General features: G+C 39.6%; 1 protein-coding gene across 1 annotated transcript in view; it reads right to left on the minus strand.

Annotated features, from left to right (window-relative positions):
• Nucleotides 1-215: 215 nt before the first annotated feature.
• LOC141082021 (Y+L amino acid transporter 2-like) overlaps nt 216-23477 on the minus strand; it is a 46405-nt gene continuing 23143 nt past the window's right edge. Inside the window, exons 5-10 of the mRNA XM_073566142.1 lie at nt 20272-20395; nt 19010-19113; nt 18581-18677; nt 15293-15442; nt 13335-13518; nt 216-671 (exon numbers count right to left, since the gene is read on the minus strand). Coding sequence (XP_073422243.1) covers nt 589-671; nt 13335-13518; nt 15293-15442; nt 18581-18677; nt 19010-19113; nt 20272-20395 — 742 coding nt within the window. The 3' untranslated portion in view covers nt 216-588. The remainder of the gene's footprint in view (nt 672-13334; nt 13519-15292; nt 15443-18580; nt 18678-19009; nt 19114-20271; nt 20396-23477) is intronic.

Genomic DNA, 23477 nt, shown 5'->3' on the forward strand with positions numbered 1-23477 from the left:
GTGGTGTACAAATGCAACAGAAAGTTTGGTTCTATACACCACTCTCATATCACCTTGTCAATACCTACCTGACTCAGTTATAAAAGTAAAATATACAGGTTTCCTATGTAAATGCCATATACTATACCATAACAGTACAACAAAATATCCTCATGTTCTTTCTGTTTAGACAAAGTTGCAATAATGAATACATTTCTGAACACAATGGAGAAAACTTTACACATTTAGCTGCTTTTACTCTACAGTCAAGATTACATTTTCAAGCATACATTAAATAGTGACTGTGGATGGATTGTAATATGACAGATTTACTGTAGCTGCTCAACTTTCATAAACCTAATGTTTTTGCAAATAAATAATGAAACTGTATCATATATAGATATAGCCATAAAGGGACACTCCAAGCAAAACACACATACAACTTTTATTTGGTGTTCTTTGATGTTGTTAAATCCCTATGTCATTTTCTCTTAAGCCCTGTACTTGGCGTAACACAGTAAATGTATTTTACCAGGAGTGTTCTTTTACCACTACAAGTTGTAATATTAAGGGAAGGATTTTACAGGTTGTCAGGTATGCAGGATCTTTTTATTTCAACTTATCCTCTTCTTCATCACCTGATTCGACCGGACAGCACATGCATAGCTTCTGTGTGTACAGGGAAATTAAACCTGTAAGCAAATCAGTTTGGTTCAATATCGTTAAGAGAAGAATATATCTAAGTCTGGATTAACACATATCAGAATTGATTCACTAAAATTGCTTAAATTTTAGAAAATACGTGTTTACATATGTTGATAAATCTGGTGCATCTGTCTCGGTTTATAAATTTGTTAGTTGGCTTAATCTGGTATTCAAAGTTTTGTCAACATTTGGCGCCATTTTGTCACCCATGATCACAATTTAAAAATAAAAAACAAAATTACAGAGGCGCAAAGCGCTGAATACCGATACCTTAAAGCAAGCTAACGGGGGCACCACCGAAATATAAAAAGGGGATCCAACCCTGGCCTACAACCTATATATGATAGTCAGAAGCAGAAAAGAATAGGCCACAAATCGGGGATCACCCTGAATAGGAATTTAGCAAAAATATTACAATTTTTATTTATTTAAATTAAGCACAGCAAACAACAACAACACATTAAAAACATTAAAAAATGGTCACACATGTGACACATTCAAAAGATATACATATCTCATAATAGAGAACCAAACCTGATAACCACTACCACTTTTGGTGGAGAAAGTGTCTTATACCCAAGGTCCATGTAAACTAATACCCAATTAGAAGGTTTTGAAAGCACACTAATACACTGTAGCCATCACAAATGCAGACAACCAAAGGACATCTACATGTCCACCTTCAAATAATATACATAGATGCACAGAACCCAATACATCACATATGAAGTGAAGTGGAGTGGAGTGGGGCAGGCTGGACTAATGACCCGACGTGTGTCGCCACCCTGACGAAGCCACCTAGAGTGGCGACCCGCGTCAGGTCATTAGTCCAGCCTGCCCCACTCCACTTCACTTCATATGTGATGTATTGGGTTCTGTGCATCTATGTATATTATTTGAAGGTGGACATGTAGATGTCCTTTGGTTGTTTGCCCTCTTTACAGCCCATTTCTGGTCTGGATGATCTGGTCTGCTCTTGGAGCCTGACTTCAGGCTGAGGTATTTCCAAATGGGGTTTATTCAGTACATTCCAGAAATGTTTGTTTTTTATGTACCACATTGTGAATAAGAGTATGCCAGAGCTATATACGGTAACTAATTGTATGCACTGTCTCAAGGCATTATTTGAGCTTGTGATAACATCCACTTAAAATTTAAAAGGTATCTGCATCACTGATATCCATGATTCATTTGTGATGGCTACAGTGTATTAGTGTGCTTTCAAAACCTTCTAATTGGGTATTAGTTTACATGGACCTTGGGTGTAAGACACTTTCTTCACCAAAAGTGGTAGTGGTTATCAGGTTTGGTTCTCTATTATGAGATATGTATATCTTTTGAATGTGTCACATGTGTGACCATTTTTTAATGTTTTTAATGTGTTGTTGTTGTTTGCTGTGCTTAATTTAAATAAATAAAAATTGTAATATTTTTGCTAAATTCCTATTCAGGGTGATCCCCGATTTGTGGCCTATTCTTTTCTGCTTGTGACTGTCGAATACCGATACCTGCAGCAGCAAATATGGACAAAACCACCTAATTTGTCCTATAGTAAAAATCAATTAGCATACAATAACTATTTGCGCTAGTAAGATAAACCGGGAAAGAGGTCTGAAATAAAAGTACGTATATAGTAATTACACCCTCCCCTTCTTGCAGGGAAATGTTGCCAACCAGCAATTGATTAAAAGCAGTAGAGATAAAGTTAATCTCAATACACACAGAGCGGTACCTTCGTCTGTTTGTCTTTATGTTTGCATTTTTACCTCCACCTTCTTCCAACAAATATAACCTTTTTAATTTTTATGTTGACATAACTGTATGCAATCTTGTTTTTTTTGTAGGATGAGTTGAAGTTTTGAGTGACACCATCCATTTTGCTATAGAATGCATTGAAAATTGGAAAAAAAAATAGTTTTGGGGGATTTACTTCTATGGGATTTATTGTCTAGTAAAAATGACCAGGAAACATTACTTGCCAGGTCAGTATGATTACGGTGATACCAAACTTGCGTAGATTTTTTTTTAACATGTGAAAAAGAAATTCGGAAGTTTGTAAAACAAAATGTTTGTGTTCGTGCAGCCATTTTCCAAGACTCATAGCATTTTCATTTTACCGTCAATGGAGCTGTGTGAGGTCTTGTCTTTTGCGTAGCAAGCTATCAATTTTATTGATACCAGATTAGAATACATATGACACTGTTCTGTCTCTGACATCTCATTTGTTACCTCTGATTATCTGTTTCAATAATTTGCAGTTATTCATTAGTGTGAGTATAGAGAAACTTACATATTCACAATCTTTATTTGTTTGTAGTGTTTTGGCTCCCTCTATCGGCCAGAGTCATGTTTACGGTCCTATTTTCTATTTCTTGTTTCTGATTCTCCTCCCCTTTCTGCAATGCATTATGGTAGCTCAGCCTCCATTTCCCTCCATTTTCCTTCATCCTGTATCCAAGAAGGAGCACATCCATTACTGGCCCCTTGCAATTGCATTGCCGGTATCTATTTACGCTTTCTGTAGGTAATTTCTGCTCTAATGCTAGCCTAGCTTAGTCAATTGTATCCCTAGGTCAGTTACTAGCTTTGTAAATGTTCATGCATAATGTAGAACATGTGTAGTATGTATTTCTGCTGTACTATGCACTGATTGTATGTGTATGATTGTTTACAGTTTCACCGCGTCAATATACTATCACGTTCAATAAAAGCACAGACTCAGCCACAGTCTCCTTATTGGACCCCAGTATATTGGTTTATCTGCCTGTATAGCTACATGAGCCTGCTGTCATGGTCACTGTGTGTCTGGGCGCAGGTGTTACCGCAAGGCGAACCCATAACACACGTGACCCTGGATACAGCGCCTCCAGTGGGGCGAATTTAAATAATAATACGTGCAGGTGGATACGCCGCCTCCACCTGGCGAATTTAGGTATTACACGTTAATAAACATTCTGGAAACCCCGCCTCCAGTACGGCGAATTTAAATAATAAAGGGGGACCTGGGAAACATCAACAGTGGTGGGCCCTGCAATAGGGAAAAGGAATTGGAGACCTCCTGAGCTCCCCTGAGCCAGTGTCCCTGCACTCCTAACGTTCCCTATGCCGGTTTCGCACCGGGCGCCGCACGCGTACCTCAACGCCCTAGCTCGCCCTGAACCTAAACCCTCACTAGGGAATAGGTCGGTGCGGAAACTAATCCCACCACTGCACTAATAACACACATGAGGAAAGAGACAATACAGGGGAAACACCACTTAGCTTTGCTCTGTTGCGTGCGCTCCTAGCAACAGAGCCCTCCACCTGAGTGCATCTTCTCCTCCACCTGGATCCATCACCATAACAGGATCCTTCACCTTAGTGCAGCCTTGGAGCAGAGTCCAACACCAGTTGCAGCTGCTTAGTACCAGAGTCCCAAGGAAGTGTTCAGCTTCTGCCACGAAGTCAAGCATGCTTGAGTCCAGCTCAGCAACCAAGTCCCACATGGTGAGTGCCACTCTCCATAGTAGCCACTCCACCAGACCATGCAGACACTTCCTGCTGACTCCATCACTGTGACCCCACCACGCCATGCCAGCCCTTCGTCCAGACACCATAGCTGCAACACGTCCCCCCTGGCTAAGCTGCGCAGGACTCCTCACCAGCTCCATCCTTCCTCCAGGCTCTCCCAAAAACAGAGTGAACACAAACTCACAATATCACAGGCAGTCATTGCACACCTCTAGCACACCTTTATAGGGTGTCACACCTAATACCTAATTAAGTGCACAAAAACCCAAAGTGCAATACCACAACCACCACCGGGGACAGTCAAAACACCTTTGAACTTAACCAAAGTAAAAAAAGTTCACTTTGTGCTTTTAATACCGCCAGATCCAACACTGGATCATGACACCTGCCTCATTTAGTGAGGATAGAACAGACACTTTTTTACTGCATTTTTTAAGTGAGGTGTGATGAATGAGAAACCACAGATTTGGTGTTTTGATTAATGTACTCTTCACACCTTTTACCATACGTGTTAATTAGTTTTATATGTTGATGAACCGAACTTTTACGAACACTGCAATATGAAATATGTTTTTTTAATCTTTATTGGGCAAAAACAGGTGATTTGAATAGTTTTTACTTTTTTAAATGTTTTTAAAACTTTTTCTAACATTTTTACTTAATTTTTTAGTCCCCTTAGGGGACTTGAACTTCATGATTGGTTTTACTAATTACAGGTGAAAATAACTGTCTTCTATAAAAATTAACTTGCAGCTGAGCTTTATGGGAGTACCAAGATGGCAGCAATGGGGTCTTCAGCAAGTCTTTGGGTTCCAAGTGAGCCAATCAGTGCCCCACAATCATGTTGCATGGGGCCGATGAAAGCCAATACACAAATGTTGTAGGAACCGTTCCAAAATTGGTGACACCATATTTGTTGCGTTTTTTATGTATATTTACATAAAAAGTAAAAAACACTGATTATTTAATTAAACAATGCATTTGTGTTCCAACTAATAAATAATCAAATATGACAACCAAATGAAAAACAGATCAAAAGGAAAACCGATGGCAAAATACAGACGTCATATAATCTGTCCTAGCATATTTGATCAATTACGAAGATAAAAGATAGTTTGAATATATGTGTCATAAAAGAACAATGCTCTTGACTGACAAAATGACTTGAATAATCATTGTATAATTGCGATTATGTCAGAACATTGCAATTTTCTAGACTACTCCCTCTCTGGTCAATGACAAGAAGCTAAAGCTAGGATATTGTGACTTTCAGCTATTATTAAATCTTGTTCTGAAGCTTTAATGAAGAAAGGTGGACAACAGCTAATATCTCAGGTTTTTCAGTCGGGGGTTATACAGAAAGTTTTTGTAGAGCAACTGGTTGATGTTTACTTTTAACTAAACAACTACAGACCAAAGAAATACATTGCATTGTATGCAATCTTGTGGAATGCAGCTAGCACTTAACAGGCTGAGGTCAGACGAGTGTATGAAAAATCGTATAATTTTCATCCAAAAAACTCACAATTTTCATCCATATTCCATCCATGTGGCATCTGTGTTTATTAAAAGAACATTTTAAAATGTATATAATCAGATCGTCTCTTGTAATAAAACAAAAATAAAAAACAACAACATCCCTCACCTGTCCGTCGCTCTGTCCAACGTCTTAATCCAAGTCCTGGGGATAAACAGTTTTCAACCTGGATGGTGCCATGATGCAACCGTTCAGGCTGAGAACCACTGGGCAATGAGCTGCTGCGAGAGCAACATCAGTGACCAGTGGTAATGTCATCAATGTTACAGCCGGTCACTGAGGCTATGCTTCCTCATAGAGCAGAGGCAAATTCACCGCAGTGAAATTCTCCCAGTGAACTCATCTCTGCACCATGAGAATTACTTATGGTGTTAGCGGGGATCTCACCAAAGTCACTGCAGTTCAGCCTTGCTGGGAACAAAGCCTCAGTGACCGGAGGTAACCTCGATGATGTCACCGCTAGTCACTGATGCTGCTCTCGCAGCAGCTCATTCCACAGTGATTCTTAGCCTGGACGGTCACATGTTGGCACCGTAAAGGTTGAAAACTGTTTATCCCCCAATCATGGATTACGGCGTGGGACAGAATGACGGACAGGTGAGGGATATTGTTGTTTTTTATTTTTGTTTTATTACAGAAGACGAGGGATTCAGTGAAATTGGGCATTAGGTGAGTATAACTATGGTTGTTATTTATAAATAAAAAACTAAAAGTGTTTTGCTTTATTTCAAATAAAAGACTTTATTCTGGCTGTCTTTATTTACCATATAACTATAGGATTAGTAATGGATAGGTGTCTTATAGATGCCTCTCCATTAGTAATCCGTAGGCTTGATGTCACCTGACAATACAAAGGTGACATCAACCCCACAAATATGAACCCCACTTGCCACCACTACAGGGCAAGTGGGAATAGCCTGGCAAATCAACAGAATTGGCGCATCTAATAGATGTGTCTTTTTTGGGCTGCTGGAAGCTGCTATTTTTAAGCTGAGCAGACCTTTATGGCCCCTTACCAGCCTGAGAATACAAGCCCCCAGCAGTATGCTTTAGTTTGGCTGGTTCTCAAAAATGGGGGACCCCACACCGTTTTTTTTTAATTATTCATTTGAATAACTAAAAATTACGGTGTAAGGACCCCTCTATTCTTGATAACCATCCTTGCTTAAGCTGACAGGTGAGGGTTGCAGCCCCAAGCTGTGAGTTTTGTCTGGTACTCAAAAATACAGGGGAGCCCATGCTTTTTTTAAAATAATTATTTATTTACAGGGCAGGTGCTGGCTGATGAATACTCCCATCAGCCACTCCTGCTCTCACTGTTATTAGTGGCAGCAGGCGTCAGCTGATGGGAGCAGTAGTCCCATCTTCTGACACCAGTGACAGGAGGCAAACTTTATACCTCCGATCACAGCTGCGTGCTCATGCTGTGCTTTGACAGCATGGGAACTGTAGCTGTCTGACAGGCGGTGATGATTTTACCGCCGATCAGAAGCAATGTTTGCTGATCTGCTATGCACATGACAGCTTGGCAAACACTGAATGTTCGGGCCTCTCATTAATGTGAATGTAGTCTGGGTTTGGGTCCAGGTACTGTTCTGGTATCCAAACACGAACTTTTCGTAACTGATCGACTGAACCCATCGGACCCAAACATCCTAGCGTCAGCCCATCTCTAGTCATTGTCTTGCTGAAAGACCCACGACCTAGGATGCAAACCCAGCATTCTGACACTGGGCACTACATTGTGAACCAAAATCCATTGGTAATCTCAAGATTTCTTGATGCCTTGCTCACAGTCAATGTACCCAGTGCAAGAGGCAGCAAAACAACTCTAAAACATCTTTGAACCTTCACCACATTTGACTGTAAGTACTGTACTTTTTTTTGTAGGCCTCTATCCATTTTCGGAAAACAGTAGGATGATGTGCTTTACCAAAAAGCTATATCTTCATCTCATCTGTCCACAAGACACGTTACCAGAAGGAATTTGGCCTACTCAACTTAATTTTGCCAAACTGCAGTCTAGCTTTTTTTATGTCTCTTTGTCATCAGTGGGGTCCTACTGGGTCTCTTGCCATAGCGTTTAATTTTGTTCAAATGTTGACATATAGTTCCCAGTTTCACTGATGTACCCTGAGCATGCTGGACAGCTTGACTTTTTTTTTAACTTGATTGAGGCTGCTTATCCACCATCTGGACTACCCTACGTTTCAACTTTTCATTAATTTTTCTCTGCCATCCACATTCAAGTGAGATTAGCTACAGTTCCATGGGTTGTAAACTTCTTGATTATGGTGCACACCATGGACACAGGAACATCAAGATCTCTCGACATGGACTTGTAACCTTCGGATTGTTGATATTGTTCAACAATTTTGTCTCTCAAGTCTTCACACAGTTCTATTCTCCTTCTGCTCTTCATGCTTAGTGTGGTGCGCACACACACAATGCAAAGATTGACTCAACTTCTCTCCTTTTTATATGGTTTCAGGTGTGATTTTCATATTACCCACACTTGTTACATGCCACAGGTGAGTTTGAAACTAAGTTGTTTACCCACAATTTTGGAAAGGTGGCAACAATTTTGTCTGGCCCATTTTTAGGGTTTTGTGTGAAATTATTTCCAATTTGCCTTTTTTCTTTTTTTTTGTGTTGTTCCAATAAACACATAGAAAACAAACATGTGTATAACAAAGCATGTGTAATTGCATTTTTCTGGGAGAAATACTTAATTTTCTGGAACAATGTCAAGAATTTCAAAGATGCCAACACTTTCAGCCATGACTATGTACAATGGGGATAAAAAGTATTTAGTCAGCCACCAATTGTGCAAGTTCTCCTACTTAAAAAGATGAGAGGCCTGTAATTGACATCATAGGTAGACCACAACTATGAAAGTCAAAATCAGAAAACAAATCCAGAAAATCACCTTGTCTGATTTGTCAAGATTTATTTTACAAATTATGGTGGAAAATAAGTATTTGGTCATTAACAAAAGTTCATCTCAATATTTTGATATATATCCATTGTTGGTGATGACAGAGGTCAAACTTTTTCTGTAAGTCTACACAAAGTTGGCACACACTGTTGGATGTATGTTGGCCAATTCCTCCATGCATATCTCCTCTACAGCAGTGATGTTTTGGGCCTGTCGCTGGGCAACACAGACTTTCAAATCCCTCCAAAGGTTTTCTATGTGGCTGTGATCTGGAGACTGGCTAGGTCACTCCAGGACCTTCATATGTTTCTTACGAAGCCACTCCTTCATTGCCCTGGTGGTGTGCTTGGGATCAATCAATCATAGAATCAATCATAGAATCGTAGAGTTGGAAGGGACCTCCTGGGCCATTTGGTCCAACCCCCTGCTCAAAGCAGGAATCGCTTAATCATCCCAGTAAGATGTCTGTCCAGCCTCTGTTTGAAGACTTCCATTGAAGGAGAACTCACCACTTCTCGTGGCAGCTTGTTCCACTCATTGATCACTCTAACTGTCAAAAAGTTTTTTCTAATATCTAATCTGTGTCTCCTCCCATTCAGTTTCATCCCATTGCTTCTAGTCTTTCCTTGTGCAAATGAGAATAAAGTTGATCCTTCTACAATGTGACAGCCCTTTAGATATTTGTAGACAGCTATTAAGTCTCCTCTCAGTCTTCTCTTTTGCAAACTAAACATTCCCAAATCCTGCAACCTTTCCTCATAAGACAGGGTTTGCAGACCATTATCATGCTGAAAGACCCATCCATGTTTCTTCTTCAATGCCCTGGTTGATGGAAGAAGGTTTGCACTCAAAATCTCATGATACATGGCCCCATTCATTTTTTTCTTGTACACGGATAAGTCATCCTGGTCCCATTGCATAGAAACAGCCCCAATACATGGTGTTGCCACCCCCATGCTTCATAGTAGGCATGATGGTCTTTGGATGCAACTCAGCATTGTCTCCTCCAAAAATGACAATTTTTTTTCTACCAAACAGTTCTACTTTGGTTTCATCAGACCGTATGACATTCTCCCAATACTCTTCTCGATAATCCAAATGCTCTCTAGCAACTTCAGATGGTCCCGGACATGTACTGGCTTAGAATCATAGAATCATAGAATCATAGAATCGTAGAGTTGGAAGGGACCTCCTGGGCCATCTGGTCCAACCCCCTGCTCAAAGCAGGATTCGCTAAATCATCCCAGTCAGATGTCTGTCCAGCCTCTGTTTGAAGACATCCATTGAAGGAGAACTCACCACTTCTCGTGGCAGCTTGTTCCACTCATTGATCACTCTAACTGTCAAAAAGTTTTTTCTAATATCTAATCTGTGTCTCCTCCCATTCAGTTTCATCCCATTGCTTCTAGTCTTTCCTTGTGCAAATGAGAATAAAGATGATCCTTCTACAATGTGACAGCCCTTGAGATATTTGTAGACAGCTATTAAGTCTCCTCTCAGTCTTCTCTTTTGCAAACTAAACAATCCCAAATCCTGCAACCTTTCCTCATAAGACAGGGTTTGCAGACCGGTCACCATTCTGGTTGCTCTTTTCTGAACTTGCTCCAGTTTGTTGATGTCTTTTTTAAAATGTGGTGCCCAAAACTGGACACAATATTCCAGATGAGGTCTGACCAAAGAGGAGTAGAGGGAAATAATGACTTCACGTGATCTAGACTGTATGCTTCTGTTAATACATCCTAGAATTGCATTTGCTTTTTTTGCGGCTGCATCACACTGTTGACTCATATTCAGTTTGTGATCTATTAGTATACCCAAGTCTTTTTCACATGTGCTGTTGCTTAGGCCTATTCCTCCCATTCTGTATATGCTTTTTTCATTTTTATTGCCCAGATGTAGTACTTTGCATTTGTCCCTGTTAAAAACCATTCTGTTAGTTGCTGCCCACTTCTCCAGTTTATTTATATCTTTTTGAATCCTCTCTCTCTCTTCTCTAGTATTAGCTATCCCTCCTAGCTTTGTGTCATCAGCAAATTTAATCAGTTTACCCTCAATTCCTTCATCTAAATCGTTGATAAAGATGTTGAACAATACAGGGCCCAGGACAGAGCCCTGTGGTACCCCACTTGAGACATTCTTCCAACTGGATGTGCAGCCATTTACGACCACTCTTTGGGTCCGATCACTAAGCCAGTTATGAATCCACCTAACAGTTGCCTTGTCCATTCCATACTTAGTCATTTTTTCAATAAGGATTGTATGAGATACTTTGTCAAATGCTTTGCTGAAGTCAAGATATACTATATCTACAGCATTTCCTTGATCCACCCAATCAGTGATTCCGTCATAGAAGGAAATTAAGTTAGTCTGACATGACTTATTAGTTACAAACCCATGCTGACTCTGTTTAATCACTTCATTCTTATCCAGGTACTGACATACATGTTGTTTAATAATTTGTTCAAAGATCTTTCCTGGTATAGAAGTCAGACTCACCGGCCTATAGTTGCCTGGGTCCACCTTCTTCCCCTTTTTGAAGATAGGAACAATATTTGCTCTTCTCCAGTCTTCTGGGACTTCTCCTGTTCTCCAAGAATTTTCAAATATTATGGAGAGGGGTTCAAAAATTTCTTCTGCTATCTCCTGCTTAAGCAGGGGCCACATCTGGCACTGCAGGATCTGAGTCACTGGTGGCGAAGTGTGTTACCGATGGTAGCATTTGTTATGGTGGTCCCAGCTCTATGCAGATCATTCACTAGGTCCCCCCATGTGGATCTGGGATTTTTGCTCACCGTATTTGTGATCATTTTGACCCCACGGGGTGAGATCTTGCGTGGAGCCCCAGATTGAGGGAGATTATCAGTGGTCTTGTATGTTTTCCATTTTCCATTTTCTTATTATTGCTCCCACAGTTGATTTAATCACACCAAGTTGTTTGCCTATTGCAGATTCAGTCTTCCCAGCCTGGTACAGGGCTACAATTTTGTTTCTGGTCCTTCAACAGCTCTTTGTTCTTCACCATAGTGGAGTTTGGAGTGTGATTGAGGTTGTGGACAGGTGTCTTTTATACTGATAAGTTCAAACAGGTGCCATTACTACAAATAATGAGTGGAGGACACAGGATCATCTTAAAGAAGAGGTTACAAGTCTGTGAGAGGCAGAAATCTTCCATGTTTTTAGGTGACCAAATACTTATTTTTCACCATAATTTTCAAAATAAATCTTGCCAAATCAGACAAGGTGATGTTCTGGATTTGTTTTCTCATTTTGACTCTTTTCTTTTTAATGCCCCAGTGTACCGACTATAATAAGTAAAAAACATACTTCCTAAACTGTTTCTCCCAGTGATAGTGTGACATTGTTTGTGCCATGTGAGCACTGCAGCCTATTGGTGTCATTTCCAACTATGAAGGCTGTTGTTCATCAGCAGCGACCGATGGGCTGCAGTGCTATTGGGACATAAATAATGTCAAGCCTACACCGGGCAACAAGCGCTTGAAGCAAGGAAAGGCATCAGTCTGGACAACCTATTTAGGGCAACTACAAAGAATGTCAACATGACTTTTTACTGTAAGGCATCATAGTTTTTAAATGATCGTTAATATCTATGCAGTTTTTCTGATACAATTGCTGTTTCACAGACATCAACAATTCTTCACTGATCCATAGCATAAGTTCATGTGCTAGCTGTGCCTGTGCCTTTGAAGCACCTTTGCAATGGCCAAGTGTCATTATATTATGATCTGCTTGTTTGCTTTGCTTTAAACTTGTGTTTTTGAAGGTACGGTACACATAGTACAACGGGTTCATGCCGCAGCCACATGTTGGATTGGTTACGTTTAATCAATGTTCTTAGCAAATCAATTGGCGCTCGGTTAGTGGCCCCTTTGCTTAGGCCGAGGAAAAACACGATGGATCCAGAACAATCATTAATGCGATTGTTGTGTCCTCATACAACATCATGTTTCCTGGAGCACATTTCCTTTCTACAATAGGCGATGCGTAAAAGGAGAATGCCTTTTATAGATTCATAAATTATATCTAGTCACTCATTGCTTGAGTGTTTTTGTGTTTTGGGTGATTGCCGGCCTTTGTTCTTCAGCGAATAATAGGAACAAGAATTCCTATGAACACTTGTTTGTCAATTATCAGTATATCTAAATAAACCTTATGTATTCATGATTTCTTTGTTGTATGTGTAGGGTAGGTGACCATTTAGGCATTTTCTTCTTAGGGTACCAAAATACCTTTTCTCGGCCCTAACTGAAGTAAGAATTTTAGCATAGCGCATGGAGGTGCATACCACACATCAGACACTCCAGATTGATGAAGAGATGTGGGCATCTATTCATGAAGCAGGAGCATCTGATTCTACCATTGTCCCTCATCAACACCAGAGAGAAAATTGCTGGTCATGATGAATTGGGGCCATAGACTTATATTGTAAAAATATGTTTATAGCTTCCACTTGAAACAGCTTAATGAGCACAATATCACACAGCTCCCATTGGACTCAGAAATAAATTCTTCATTATTCACTATCTGTTCCCATGATTCTACATCTTTCTTTACGAATTCATCTGTATGGAGCAGGTTTATAAATGAATGGGACTAAACGTAGCCAGAATGAATGTAATCAACAGACTTTGTATAATCACTACTTACCTAAGAATTTCTTTACAAATGTTGGTTGTTTCTCTGGAGGAAGGTGAAGACAGAGATAGTATACAGGAGCTCCCGAAAGAACTACAGCTATTCCAACCAGTGAATCAATGGGATCACTATAGAGAGGAACCACTACCAGACAAATACTGCAGATGCAGTATAACACTGGGAAAAACAAGCTCATCTGTGGAAAAAAAACATTTTTTAAACAATTAAAAAGAACTACAAAATTGGCAAATATACTATACTTATAAGTTGTTGGCGCTTAGTCTACATTTTGATCAAATTGTGTGAGCCCATCTGCCAGTAACAAGTCAACCTCTTTAGATTGGAGTCTACATGAAAAGATCTACCTCTCATTGGTAACTGGTAAATGTAACCCCTTCATGATGGAGCCAATTTTAGTTTTTCTGCTTTCATTTTTTCTCCTTTTCTGAGCCATAACTTTTTATTTCTGGTAACACTACACATTAAGATATACTATTGAAAATGGGAATTACAAGTGGGGTGAACTGATGAAAACAATGTAACTGTATTTTTTATAGCAATTATTGTGAGGAAAAAAATGACCTGCTAACTCCATTTAACTACGATTACAGCAATAGAAAATTTATGTATCTCATGTTTTATATTTACTGCGTTTAAAGAAATCAGAAAATAAAATAAGTAAAATGTGAAAATAGAATTTCATTTGTGTTGTCATTTTCTAGGACACTATTCTTTTTTTATTTACGGAGCTGAATCAGGATTTTACTTTTTTTCACTGCAAAAGTACATATCTCTTTTGATTGCTTTTTATTCAATTTTCATGAAGCAAAGATGACAGAAAAAAAGAAAATCCTGACTTTTTTTTATTCTTCTCTTCACAATATTTACCATATAGGTTAAATTTTTTTATTATTTGTAGCACTGAATGCTGTGATAACAAATATGTTTATTTTTTTTTGCTCCTGAGCCCACTCCACGCCTGTGACCACAACATCCATCATAGATGAACATTGGATGTTGGTAAGGGGTTAAAGGGCAGGAAGGATCCAGTTCTAATTAAAAACAGACTTGAACAGATGGGAGCGACACTCATGCAATGTGGAATCAGTCTCTTTGGGTTCGCTCACACATCCGTATAACATGGCCGCATGCTATCCGATGTTTCACCGGGTAGCACTTGGCCCAAAGTTTTACTGTGGGGCAGTGCCGACAAGCACTTTTTTATTGTGTTGATTTGGCATGCTGCAAGTACATCCAATAATTGGATAGCGTGCACCCATGCAAGCCTTTGAGTGCGTGTGAAACATTGGACTGTCCTTGAATATCATCTTACTTCAGTCTGATTACCACGGACACAGAGAATGGAGGAGATCGAGAAATTAAGTTCCCCGTCTCCTCCACACCTGTGATACGATTCTCTCATGCGAAAGAATCAAACCACATTAAGGTGACACTCGGAGCAAACTCTGCCAGTTGGATCCAAGTAATGTTAGCTTAATTGGCCCGATTTTCTCGCATCAGCGAATCGCCCGCCGTCTCACTGCAGCCTTACCCCAAAATACACCCAAATGTCACCTTAAATTGGTATGTCTAACTTTGCTATATATTCTTTTTTGGTTTAACACAGTTAAAAAGTAACATCTGTGGGCACTTTGTTGAGATGAAAAATATCCCATGTCTCTCCATTTTTAGAAACTTGATCTTGCAATCACCTGCTATATCCTTTGACTTGATCTGTGCATTTTGCTAACTTTCTCATAGTGGAAAACGAACGACCGTTTTTTTTCTAGGTACAAAACTTACAGATTCACCCAGAAAAACTAAGTTCATAGTCATAATTTTACTTCTAGTCACATATTAAAAAACAACGGGGTAGGTGCCTCAAAATTTCCGTAAGAGAAAAATTAGTTTTCATATATAACTAAGTTATAGTTCCACAATCTGAAAATTAGTGTAAGTAAAACAAGTACCTTCACAGGTCTGGGAAAGTCTGGTTTCTTTATCCTTAAATAAATTTGACCAACTACGGAAAGGCCAATAAATAACCAATAAGAAAAGCTAAAGTAATCAATGAGCTGATACACATCATCCACACAAAGGAACACAAGAGCCATTAATCCCTGGATAATGCAAAGAAAAAAATACATTTTAGCAGAAGAAATAAGCAATTTTAAAAGTAATTAATTTTTTGGGGTGACTCTTTTTGTCTTGAAAAAAGAAAAGAATCACACTTTTACTCATCTGCAGGCACAGACTGAAGAGGAGCACCAGAGTGATGGCCCTGGAGGGGTGAGGATTTATCTGGTGAGTATTGTTTTATTTACATTTATTTTATAGCTCTTATGATTATCCCATTTAACAATTTTTCCCCATATAATAAAACTCCATTAAGCGAGCTTTCCCTAACAGGGTATTTTGCATTTTTTTATAAACCAGAAAAATAATTTTTTAGTGTAAGCAAATGAACCAAGTTATATAAAAGTTTTTTTTTTTTACAAACTGTTAAAAAAAGGTAAAAAGCAGTTGCAGTAGGGTAAGGATATCTTCAAACGTGGCATTTTGGCAGCATTTTTTCTTCAACCGAAACCTCCACTCTTGGTAGTAATGGTATATAAAACTTATTTTTTGCTGCGCTTTTTTGCTGTATTTTTCAGGCAGATTACATGTGTGATTTGCCTACAGTACGTTATTAAAATTAGTTTTATTCACCAAAAAGCTGCAAAAAACACAGCACAAATGTTATGCTGTGTATTTTGCACTCTCATTGCTCTATATGGCTAAAAATTGCTGCAAAAACCCTGCAAGAATTGACAGAGCTGCGGATTTTCGAGAACACGCTAGTGTTAAAGTTCAGTCAGGAAAACAAAAGCTGTGTGTTCATGAGATTTCGGAAATCTACTAACTTTTTGTTACTTAACACACTGCTTCTTTTCTACAGATTAAAATGCTGCAAAACAATGCTACACGTGAATGTAGCCTAATGCGTTCAGTATTCTGTAACTCACTTGTCAGCTTTGTAGTATAGATTGGGGTTGAATGTGTAAAGTTATCTCATTATCCCTAGAGGTCAGGGGATTTTCTAACAGCTCTATTGTCCTGCTGCAAGATGAAGATAAGTAAGAAACAAAAAACATACACATATAACACACTAGCAGCAGTAGGATTGCTTATGGCAACTATCACGCTGCTGCAATGCAGGTAGATGCAGGCTCCACTAGATGGCAGTAGAGTGGAAGTAGGACTGCACCTAAACAGAGCTGGCCTGCAGTGCAGCAGTGAGGCTACCACAGGTGGCAACAGAATAGTCGAACAAGCCGGGTCAGATGCTAGAGTGTAGCACAGTACCAAAGGAATAAGTAAACTCACGGTCAGAGACAAGCCAAGGGATCAGTAATGGTCAGGAGTGGAAAAGCCAAAAGACAGAAGCAGGTCAGGATACAAGCCAAGTCAAAACCAGAGAGTCAGCATGCTAAAGGGAAACACTGAGTCAAGACGGGAATAGGGGAAAACAGAGACATGGGTTCAAACAGCAAACGCAGCAGGACAAATCAGAGCAATCGGAGACAGCTACAGCAGCCCTAGGCAAAAACTATAACTGACATCGCCTTCAGGAAGCAGCAGCGATAAATAGCCAACCTGAACCCAGACTGAGGCTGGGAAAGGTTAATTTGAGCAAAAAAACATATATTGGGAATCAGAAAAGAATAGGTGAACATACAAATCCCCTTAAAAACAAATTTTAATAGATATACATTAAAAATTAAATTGCCATCAAGCAACATCCTGGTATCAGTTATGGACATCAAGAATATCAGTTATTCCTCCTGAGGAACCGCTACAAGCGGAGAAACGCGTCAGGGTTCTTCCACACATAAGTGACCACTTTCATCTTTTTTCATCTAACTATATACCCCTGAGAGAGGGGGGAGCCTTTTTTGGTCCTTATTAAATGCCTGTGTGGCATATACTTGGGTCATGGGATATCATGGTGTGGATTTATTTGGTTTTTAATGTTGTATATTATTTGCCTGAGATTCTGCATTAGCTCTAGGGCACGCTGATGATTTCATTGCTGCACTATCTGGTTACTGTTTTCCCTCCTGTCATATCAGGGACTGGTAGGGGAGCAAGGGATAGTCCTCGTTGAGTGGGGGTGCCAAAGTCATACTTTTAGGGTGCTAACCTCCACGGTCAGGAAGGTATCAGATAGCTGTATCATAGGGCTGTGCAGCATCTCAGATTAGGTCTTTTCTTCATTTGTGGCATTTGCCAATATTTTCACTAGGAAAGGTTAACTCTTGACATGACCAGACTGGGAAAAAGGGAAAACAGGACTCAAAACCCGGTCTGGATCATGACAGCAACTATGATAAGTCAAGTTGTAGGACACGAGGGCTATTTAGTAAGGAAGCATCATAGACACAAATTCAATGTCTTTAACTGTTATTTCTCACTAGGACAAATTGCTCTTTATGGTCATGCTTCAACATGACACACAAAAATAAGTAGTCAGGTTCAGTCTGAAGAACATCTTACACATTGAAGAGATTGAAGGTCATGAGAATTTAATATATACTTAGTGTGTTCTGTGTCCTTTGGTTTGTAACAGAAATACTGCACCGTGTGGTTGGATGACAACATGATATACTAAGGCATTTATATACGTGGGCCAATAGGGGAAGACTTCACATCTAATTGTTTATACTTCCAAGGACATTGTGGCCCACATTCACTAGCTGGTGGGGTGGGGGTTAACGGAGAGTGATGCTGCACCACCCACTCACCATTCTACCTGAGAGTGGCCACATCAAAGGAATGAACAGGAATGTATATAATGATGTGGGGCGGTACCAAGCGGGGAGGCCGAGATTTCACATCCAAATTAACACCACTGTGCTCCCGCTACACTTATCTACACGTGTGACTAAGCTGCTCCTGTTATATCAACCGGTGGCCGTACGTTTGCCAGTGACAAAGTTCTCCATGTTGGTTTGTTCTGGGTATTTTGTGTATTCAAAATAGCTGATGCCTTTGCATTATACCTTTTTTTTCCTTCCATTAACTGATTTTTGAGTATGGATATTTATATATTGAGATTGCAGTCGTTGACCTGGGACAAGAACTCTGCCCTTAAGTCAAGGCATTTTCTATTACAATAATATTATATTATTTCCTACTTGCTGGACAAACCAAATGTGATTCTAAAATCTTTACATTTTTTCAAATTCTTATAAAAATCATATAAAAGTATTTCTTACATTAAAAAGCAGGGCAGGAATAGGAGTATATCTATTGATGTGTATCATACACAGAAAGTCAGGAAGTTGTCCTTCTCTGGAGGCCACAAAAAACAGCCTGAAATACATAAAAAAACTACTAATGGAAGCTACTAATGGAATGGAGAACTGTAGGTTTATATGTCAACAACATGTCGTGCAGGCTTATCTCCACGAATCAATAGCAGATTTATCTGAACTAGTGTAAAAGGAAAACAATACTTTTCAACAGCAACCAATCAGATTTGTGCTCTCATTTTAGAAAATACATGAATTGATTACAAAATAAAAGCAGCAACATTATTGGTTGCTCTTCGTACCGCCTCTAAGTTTACTTCTCACAAATTTTAATAACTCTCCCTCGATATGTTTTAGTTCTGCTTTGTCTTTTCGGATACAAGGTTAGCTTACCTTGATGATGAAATTATTACCGAGTTTAATCCACCGCAACAAGACATGGCCACTGATATCGGGATAAACCACTTTACAAATCCAAGAACTCTTTCAGCAAAAGTCTAAGTAAGTAATGACAAAGTTTAGTTTTTCCGCACTTAAGAAGTGATTAAGCTTATTTAGTGGAAAACCTTAAAGTATACACTTCTATATTAAAGATCCTCATATACATTCGATATCAGTCAGCCAAACAGTAGTTACTAACTCCTTGGCTCGGTTAAACGTTCCTGTGCTCTTTACGAGAAAGTCGCTATCAGACATCTTTTTTTGACGGAGAGCAAAAACATCAGCGTTTCACAAGGGATCGTTCTCTCCCGAGACATCAACTGTTGTGGAAGAGTCAGGAGGCCCCCGTACATATTAGACTGTTAGCTGATCCCACCGATGTTGTTGGGTTTGGCTGACAGTAGTCTAATGTGTATGGAGGCATTTACTCTTTGTTGGCCAAAAAGATAAATATTCTGTACATCTATAGCTGGCTTTAAAGGCTTCTATAACCGGTAGCCAATTACACCTCTACCCGGCAGTGGTCCCTGTTGGGAAAATGTATATTTATAGCTCTTCCTTCTGGCACATAAAGGGTTGTTCTCATTTGTCATCTTCTGGAGCATTCCGATTTTCTGTTTGCCAGGGATGGCTGAAGATTCAGTTCAGATCAGTGGCATAGTTGTATCATTAGCCTGAACCATGTCGCATTGGAAGAATGCAGGTACATTAAACCTGGCCATATCATGTGTTCCAGCAATACAGTAAACTACATATTAGTGCTGATAGTGTCCTACTGAAAAGAGCTTGTAAGCACTGTGCATGCTTGGCCACGCTGCTAGACTGGAGCAGTGTCTGGTAACTAGACAACCAGCATTAAAACAATACAATTAAACATCTTGTAAAGGAAGAGGTTTTTCAATAGGATTAAAAACGCACAGTTGCTTGTTTTTGCAAGCACTTTGTAATTTTAACCATTATTGATGTTGAGAAAACACAGTAAACAGCAGTCTCGCTCTACACCATGCATATGGATGGGAGTAGAGATGAGCCCATCTTCTGAAATTTAAATTTTCCCTAAAAATTGGTTTTACAATGAATAAATTTGCTCAAATTCCAATCTTAGAAAGCTTGTAAATTGCTAAATAACAATAACAACAAAAATATCCAAAAATTAACCAGTTGTCAAAAATAAAATGTTGACGTGCACAGTGTTAAAATTGAAAAAATGTTACCACAGCGACTGCACTACTGTCCATGATGGTGCTCAGATCCAATTCTGTGTAGTATGCAATATTTGTCATGACATAGATAACTGTCACAAGTGGCATAGATATCACCATGGATAATGGCAGATTTCTGAAAAAAAAATAGCAAAATGATAAAATGTAACGTGACAGATTGACAGATAATAGTGAAATATAAATGCATTTAAAAATAGAAACAAAATTGCAATTGCTTGAAAAATGGCTGCTCAGTTTTTCTTTCTGTAGTTGTAGAGTGTGAGGAGGCCCGTGTCCATAATGTGAGGGAAATCAGCAGGAGCAGAAGGCACATGATTGTAAGTATGCGATTTTCATACATGTGGTTACAAGTCAACTAGACGTGCGTGGCCTTGCTCGATACAAGTGAATTGAATGAGGCTGGCACGTTTAGTCAGAATGTGGCAGGAATTATGCAAATTGCATACAGAGCCGGGAACAAAAAATCCTGAAGGTGCGTATTGTGCGCGCTGTGAGGATTCACAATTTTGCAGTCACATAGAGTGATTGTAGGCCTGAACCCAAGCCTGTACAACCCCCTTAAGGTGCATAATCCATCATTGAAATAATGGCTGTTATGCCTCATTAAAGGGGATGTATAATGTTCTGCCTTTAGGAGTACAGTGCTCTACTGCCTCCCTGCTTACTGCATGCTTGGGGTGGTGAACTCCTGTCTCCTGAAGATTGACAATACAAGTGCTTCTCACTAAATTAGTGTCACGAGCGCTTCGGAGGTGACAGGCTATCATCCTGCGTCAGGCCTCAGAAGGTCTGAGCGCCTGTACAGACTGCTCCCTGAACCATCTGCCTCTAGGACCCAGCCTCCTCCTGCCCTGAGAAGTTTGGATATACTTAGTTAGTGGCTCAGCTGTGACTCATTGCAGGTAATAGCTTCATTTCCACTTCTGCCTGCTAGAGTGTTGGACCTTCTCAGAGTGCTCCAGTTTGGTGTCTGGATTCCCTCTTCTGGTATCTGAATCTGGCGATTCAGCTAAGTGTTCCCCTGTTTGTCTCACCTTACCGTCTTTAGTTTAACGGAGACTGCCTAGCGCGCATCTCCCTTCCGTTCCCTATTCAGGACTAGGCCCTAGGGAGATTCAGGGCCTCAGGTTCCGGCTCGGCGTTTGGTGAGGAACCATAGGGACTTGGTAGGAGTTCTAGGGAGAGATTAGATCTAGCCTAGGGGTCTCCAAATCCCTTCCTTAGTGTCTGGGCCCCCTTCCCCATTTCCCTTTATGTTACACTTGGTTTTCCCTCACTGTGTGTGACAATTAGAATATCATCAAAAAGTTAATTTAATTCAGTTCTTCAACACAAAAAGTGAATCTCATATATTATATAGAGTCATTACAAACAGAGTGATCTATTTCCAGTGTTTATTTCTGTTAATGTTGACGATTATGGCTTACAGCCAATGAAAACCAAAAAAGTCATTATCTCAGTAATTTAGAGTAATGAACAAAAAACACCTGCAAAGGCTTCCTATGCGTTTAAAAAGGTCCCTTAGTCTGTTTCAGTAGGCTCCACAATTATGGGGAAGACTGCAGACTTGACAGAGGTCCAGAAGGCAGTCATTGACACACTCCACAAGGAGGGTAAGCCACAAAAGGTAATTGCTAAAGAAGCTGGCTGTTCACAGAGTGCTGTATCCAAGCATATTAATGAAAAGTTGAGTGGAAGGAAAAAGTGTGGTAGAAAAAGATGCACAAGCAACCGGGATAACCGCAGCCTTGAAAGGATTGTTAAGAAAAGACCATTCAAAAATTTGGGTGAGATTCACAAGGAGTGGACTGCAGCTGGAGTCATTGCTTGAAGAGCTAGCCACACACAGACGTATCCAGGACATGGGCTACAAGTGTCACATTCCTTGTGTCAAGCCACTCCTGACCAATAGACAATACCAGAAGCGTCTTACCTGGGCCAAGGAGAAAAAGAACTGGACACCAGACCCAACAACGCAGACGAGCTGAAGACTGCTATCAAAGCAACTGGGCTTCCATAACACCTCAGCAGTACCGCAAGCTGATCGACTCCATGCCATGCCGCATTGATGCAGTAATTGATGCAACAGGAGCCCCGAACAAGTATTGAGTACATTTACTGAACATACATTTCAGTAGGCCAACATTTGGGATTTTAAAATAATTTTTCAAACTGGTGTTATAAAGTATTGTAATTTACTGAGATAATGACTTTTGTGTTTTTATTGGCTGTAAGCCATAATCACCCACATTAACAAAAATGAACACTTGAAATAGATCACTCTGTTTGTAATGACTATATAATATATGAGTTTCCCTTTTTTATTGAAGAACTGAAATAAATTAACTTTTTGAGGATATTCCAATCTAGTGAGATCCACCTGTTTGCACCAGAGACATGGCTTTGCCACTAGCTCAAGCTGTGCTCTTTCCCATGTTGTAAGTAGATCCTGCTTTGCCATCGCAGCATGTGACAAGCGCAGGGACACTTAAGTTGGCTGGAACCAGGGACAGCTATGAAGCAGCACCTGCAAAAGATCTAGCCAAATTCAAAGCCGTGCTTGCAGGATTTAAAGTATAAAGCATGCAAGTGCACAGTCTTTGCCATGGAAATTGGCCACTTCTCAGACTAAAGAGATGGCTGGTAACCTATGCAACGAGCTGTACACAATAGAATGAAAAATTCCTCTATTCTTGAGAACAGAGATTATTTTTAATGAGAGGTAGATTTCAAAGAAGCTTTTTACAAGCGCTTTACAGTTTACTTAGTAAGATGAGACAACCCCTTTAATGTTCTTCTGACAAAACAAGGTCCATTATTCCCATTTACCATCTTTGTGTCTGTTTACTACATGGGATTAAATATCACACCTCACTTTTTATAATTTCTGTAAATTTAGGCTATAAGTAAAAATTATTTCCCGTTAATACCTTTTGCCGATAAATAGATGGTGTATAATGTGATGATTTACAATGTACAAGGGTAACCTCTGTCTTTGAGCGCCATCTTGTGGTAGCCTTTGGCTCTTTGGTACCTTTTTTAAAATTATTTTAGCGCAAGCAGATGAAAGACATGAGAATATTACCAAAGGTGACAACTTCTATATTTGGAAATCATGACTCTAATAACTCTTTATGTCATCATACATCCATACCACCAATAACAAATACACAATGATTGTGCCATAGCTGAGCCTT

The sequence above is a fragment of the Dendrobates tinctorius genome, unplaced genomic scaffold, assembly GCF_039654945.1.
Source record: "Dendrobates tinctorius isolate UK_male_01 unplaced genomic scaffold, ASM3965494v1 ptg000004l, whole genome shotgun sequence".
In the NCBI taxonomy this organism is placed as follows: domain Eukaryota; kingdom Metazoa; phylum Chordata; class Amphibia; order Anura; family Dendrobatidae; genus Dendrobates; species Dendrobates tinctorius.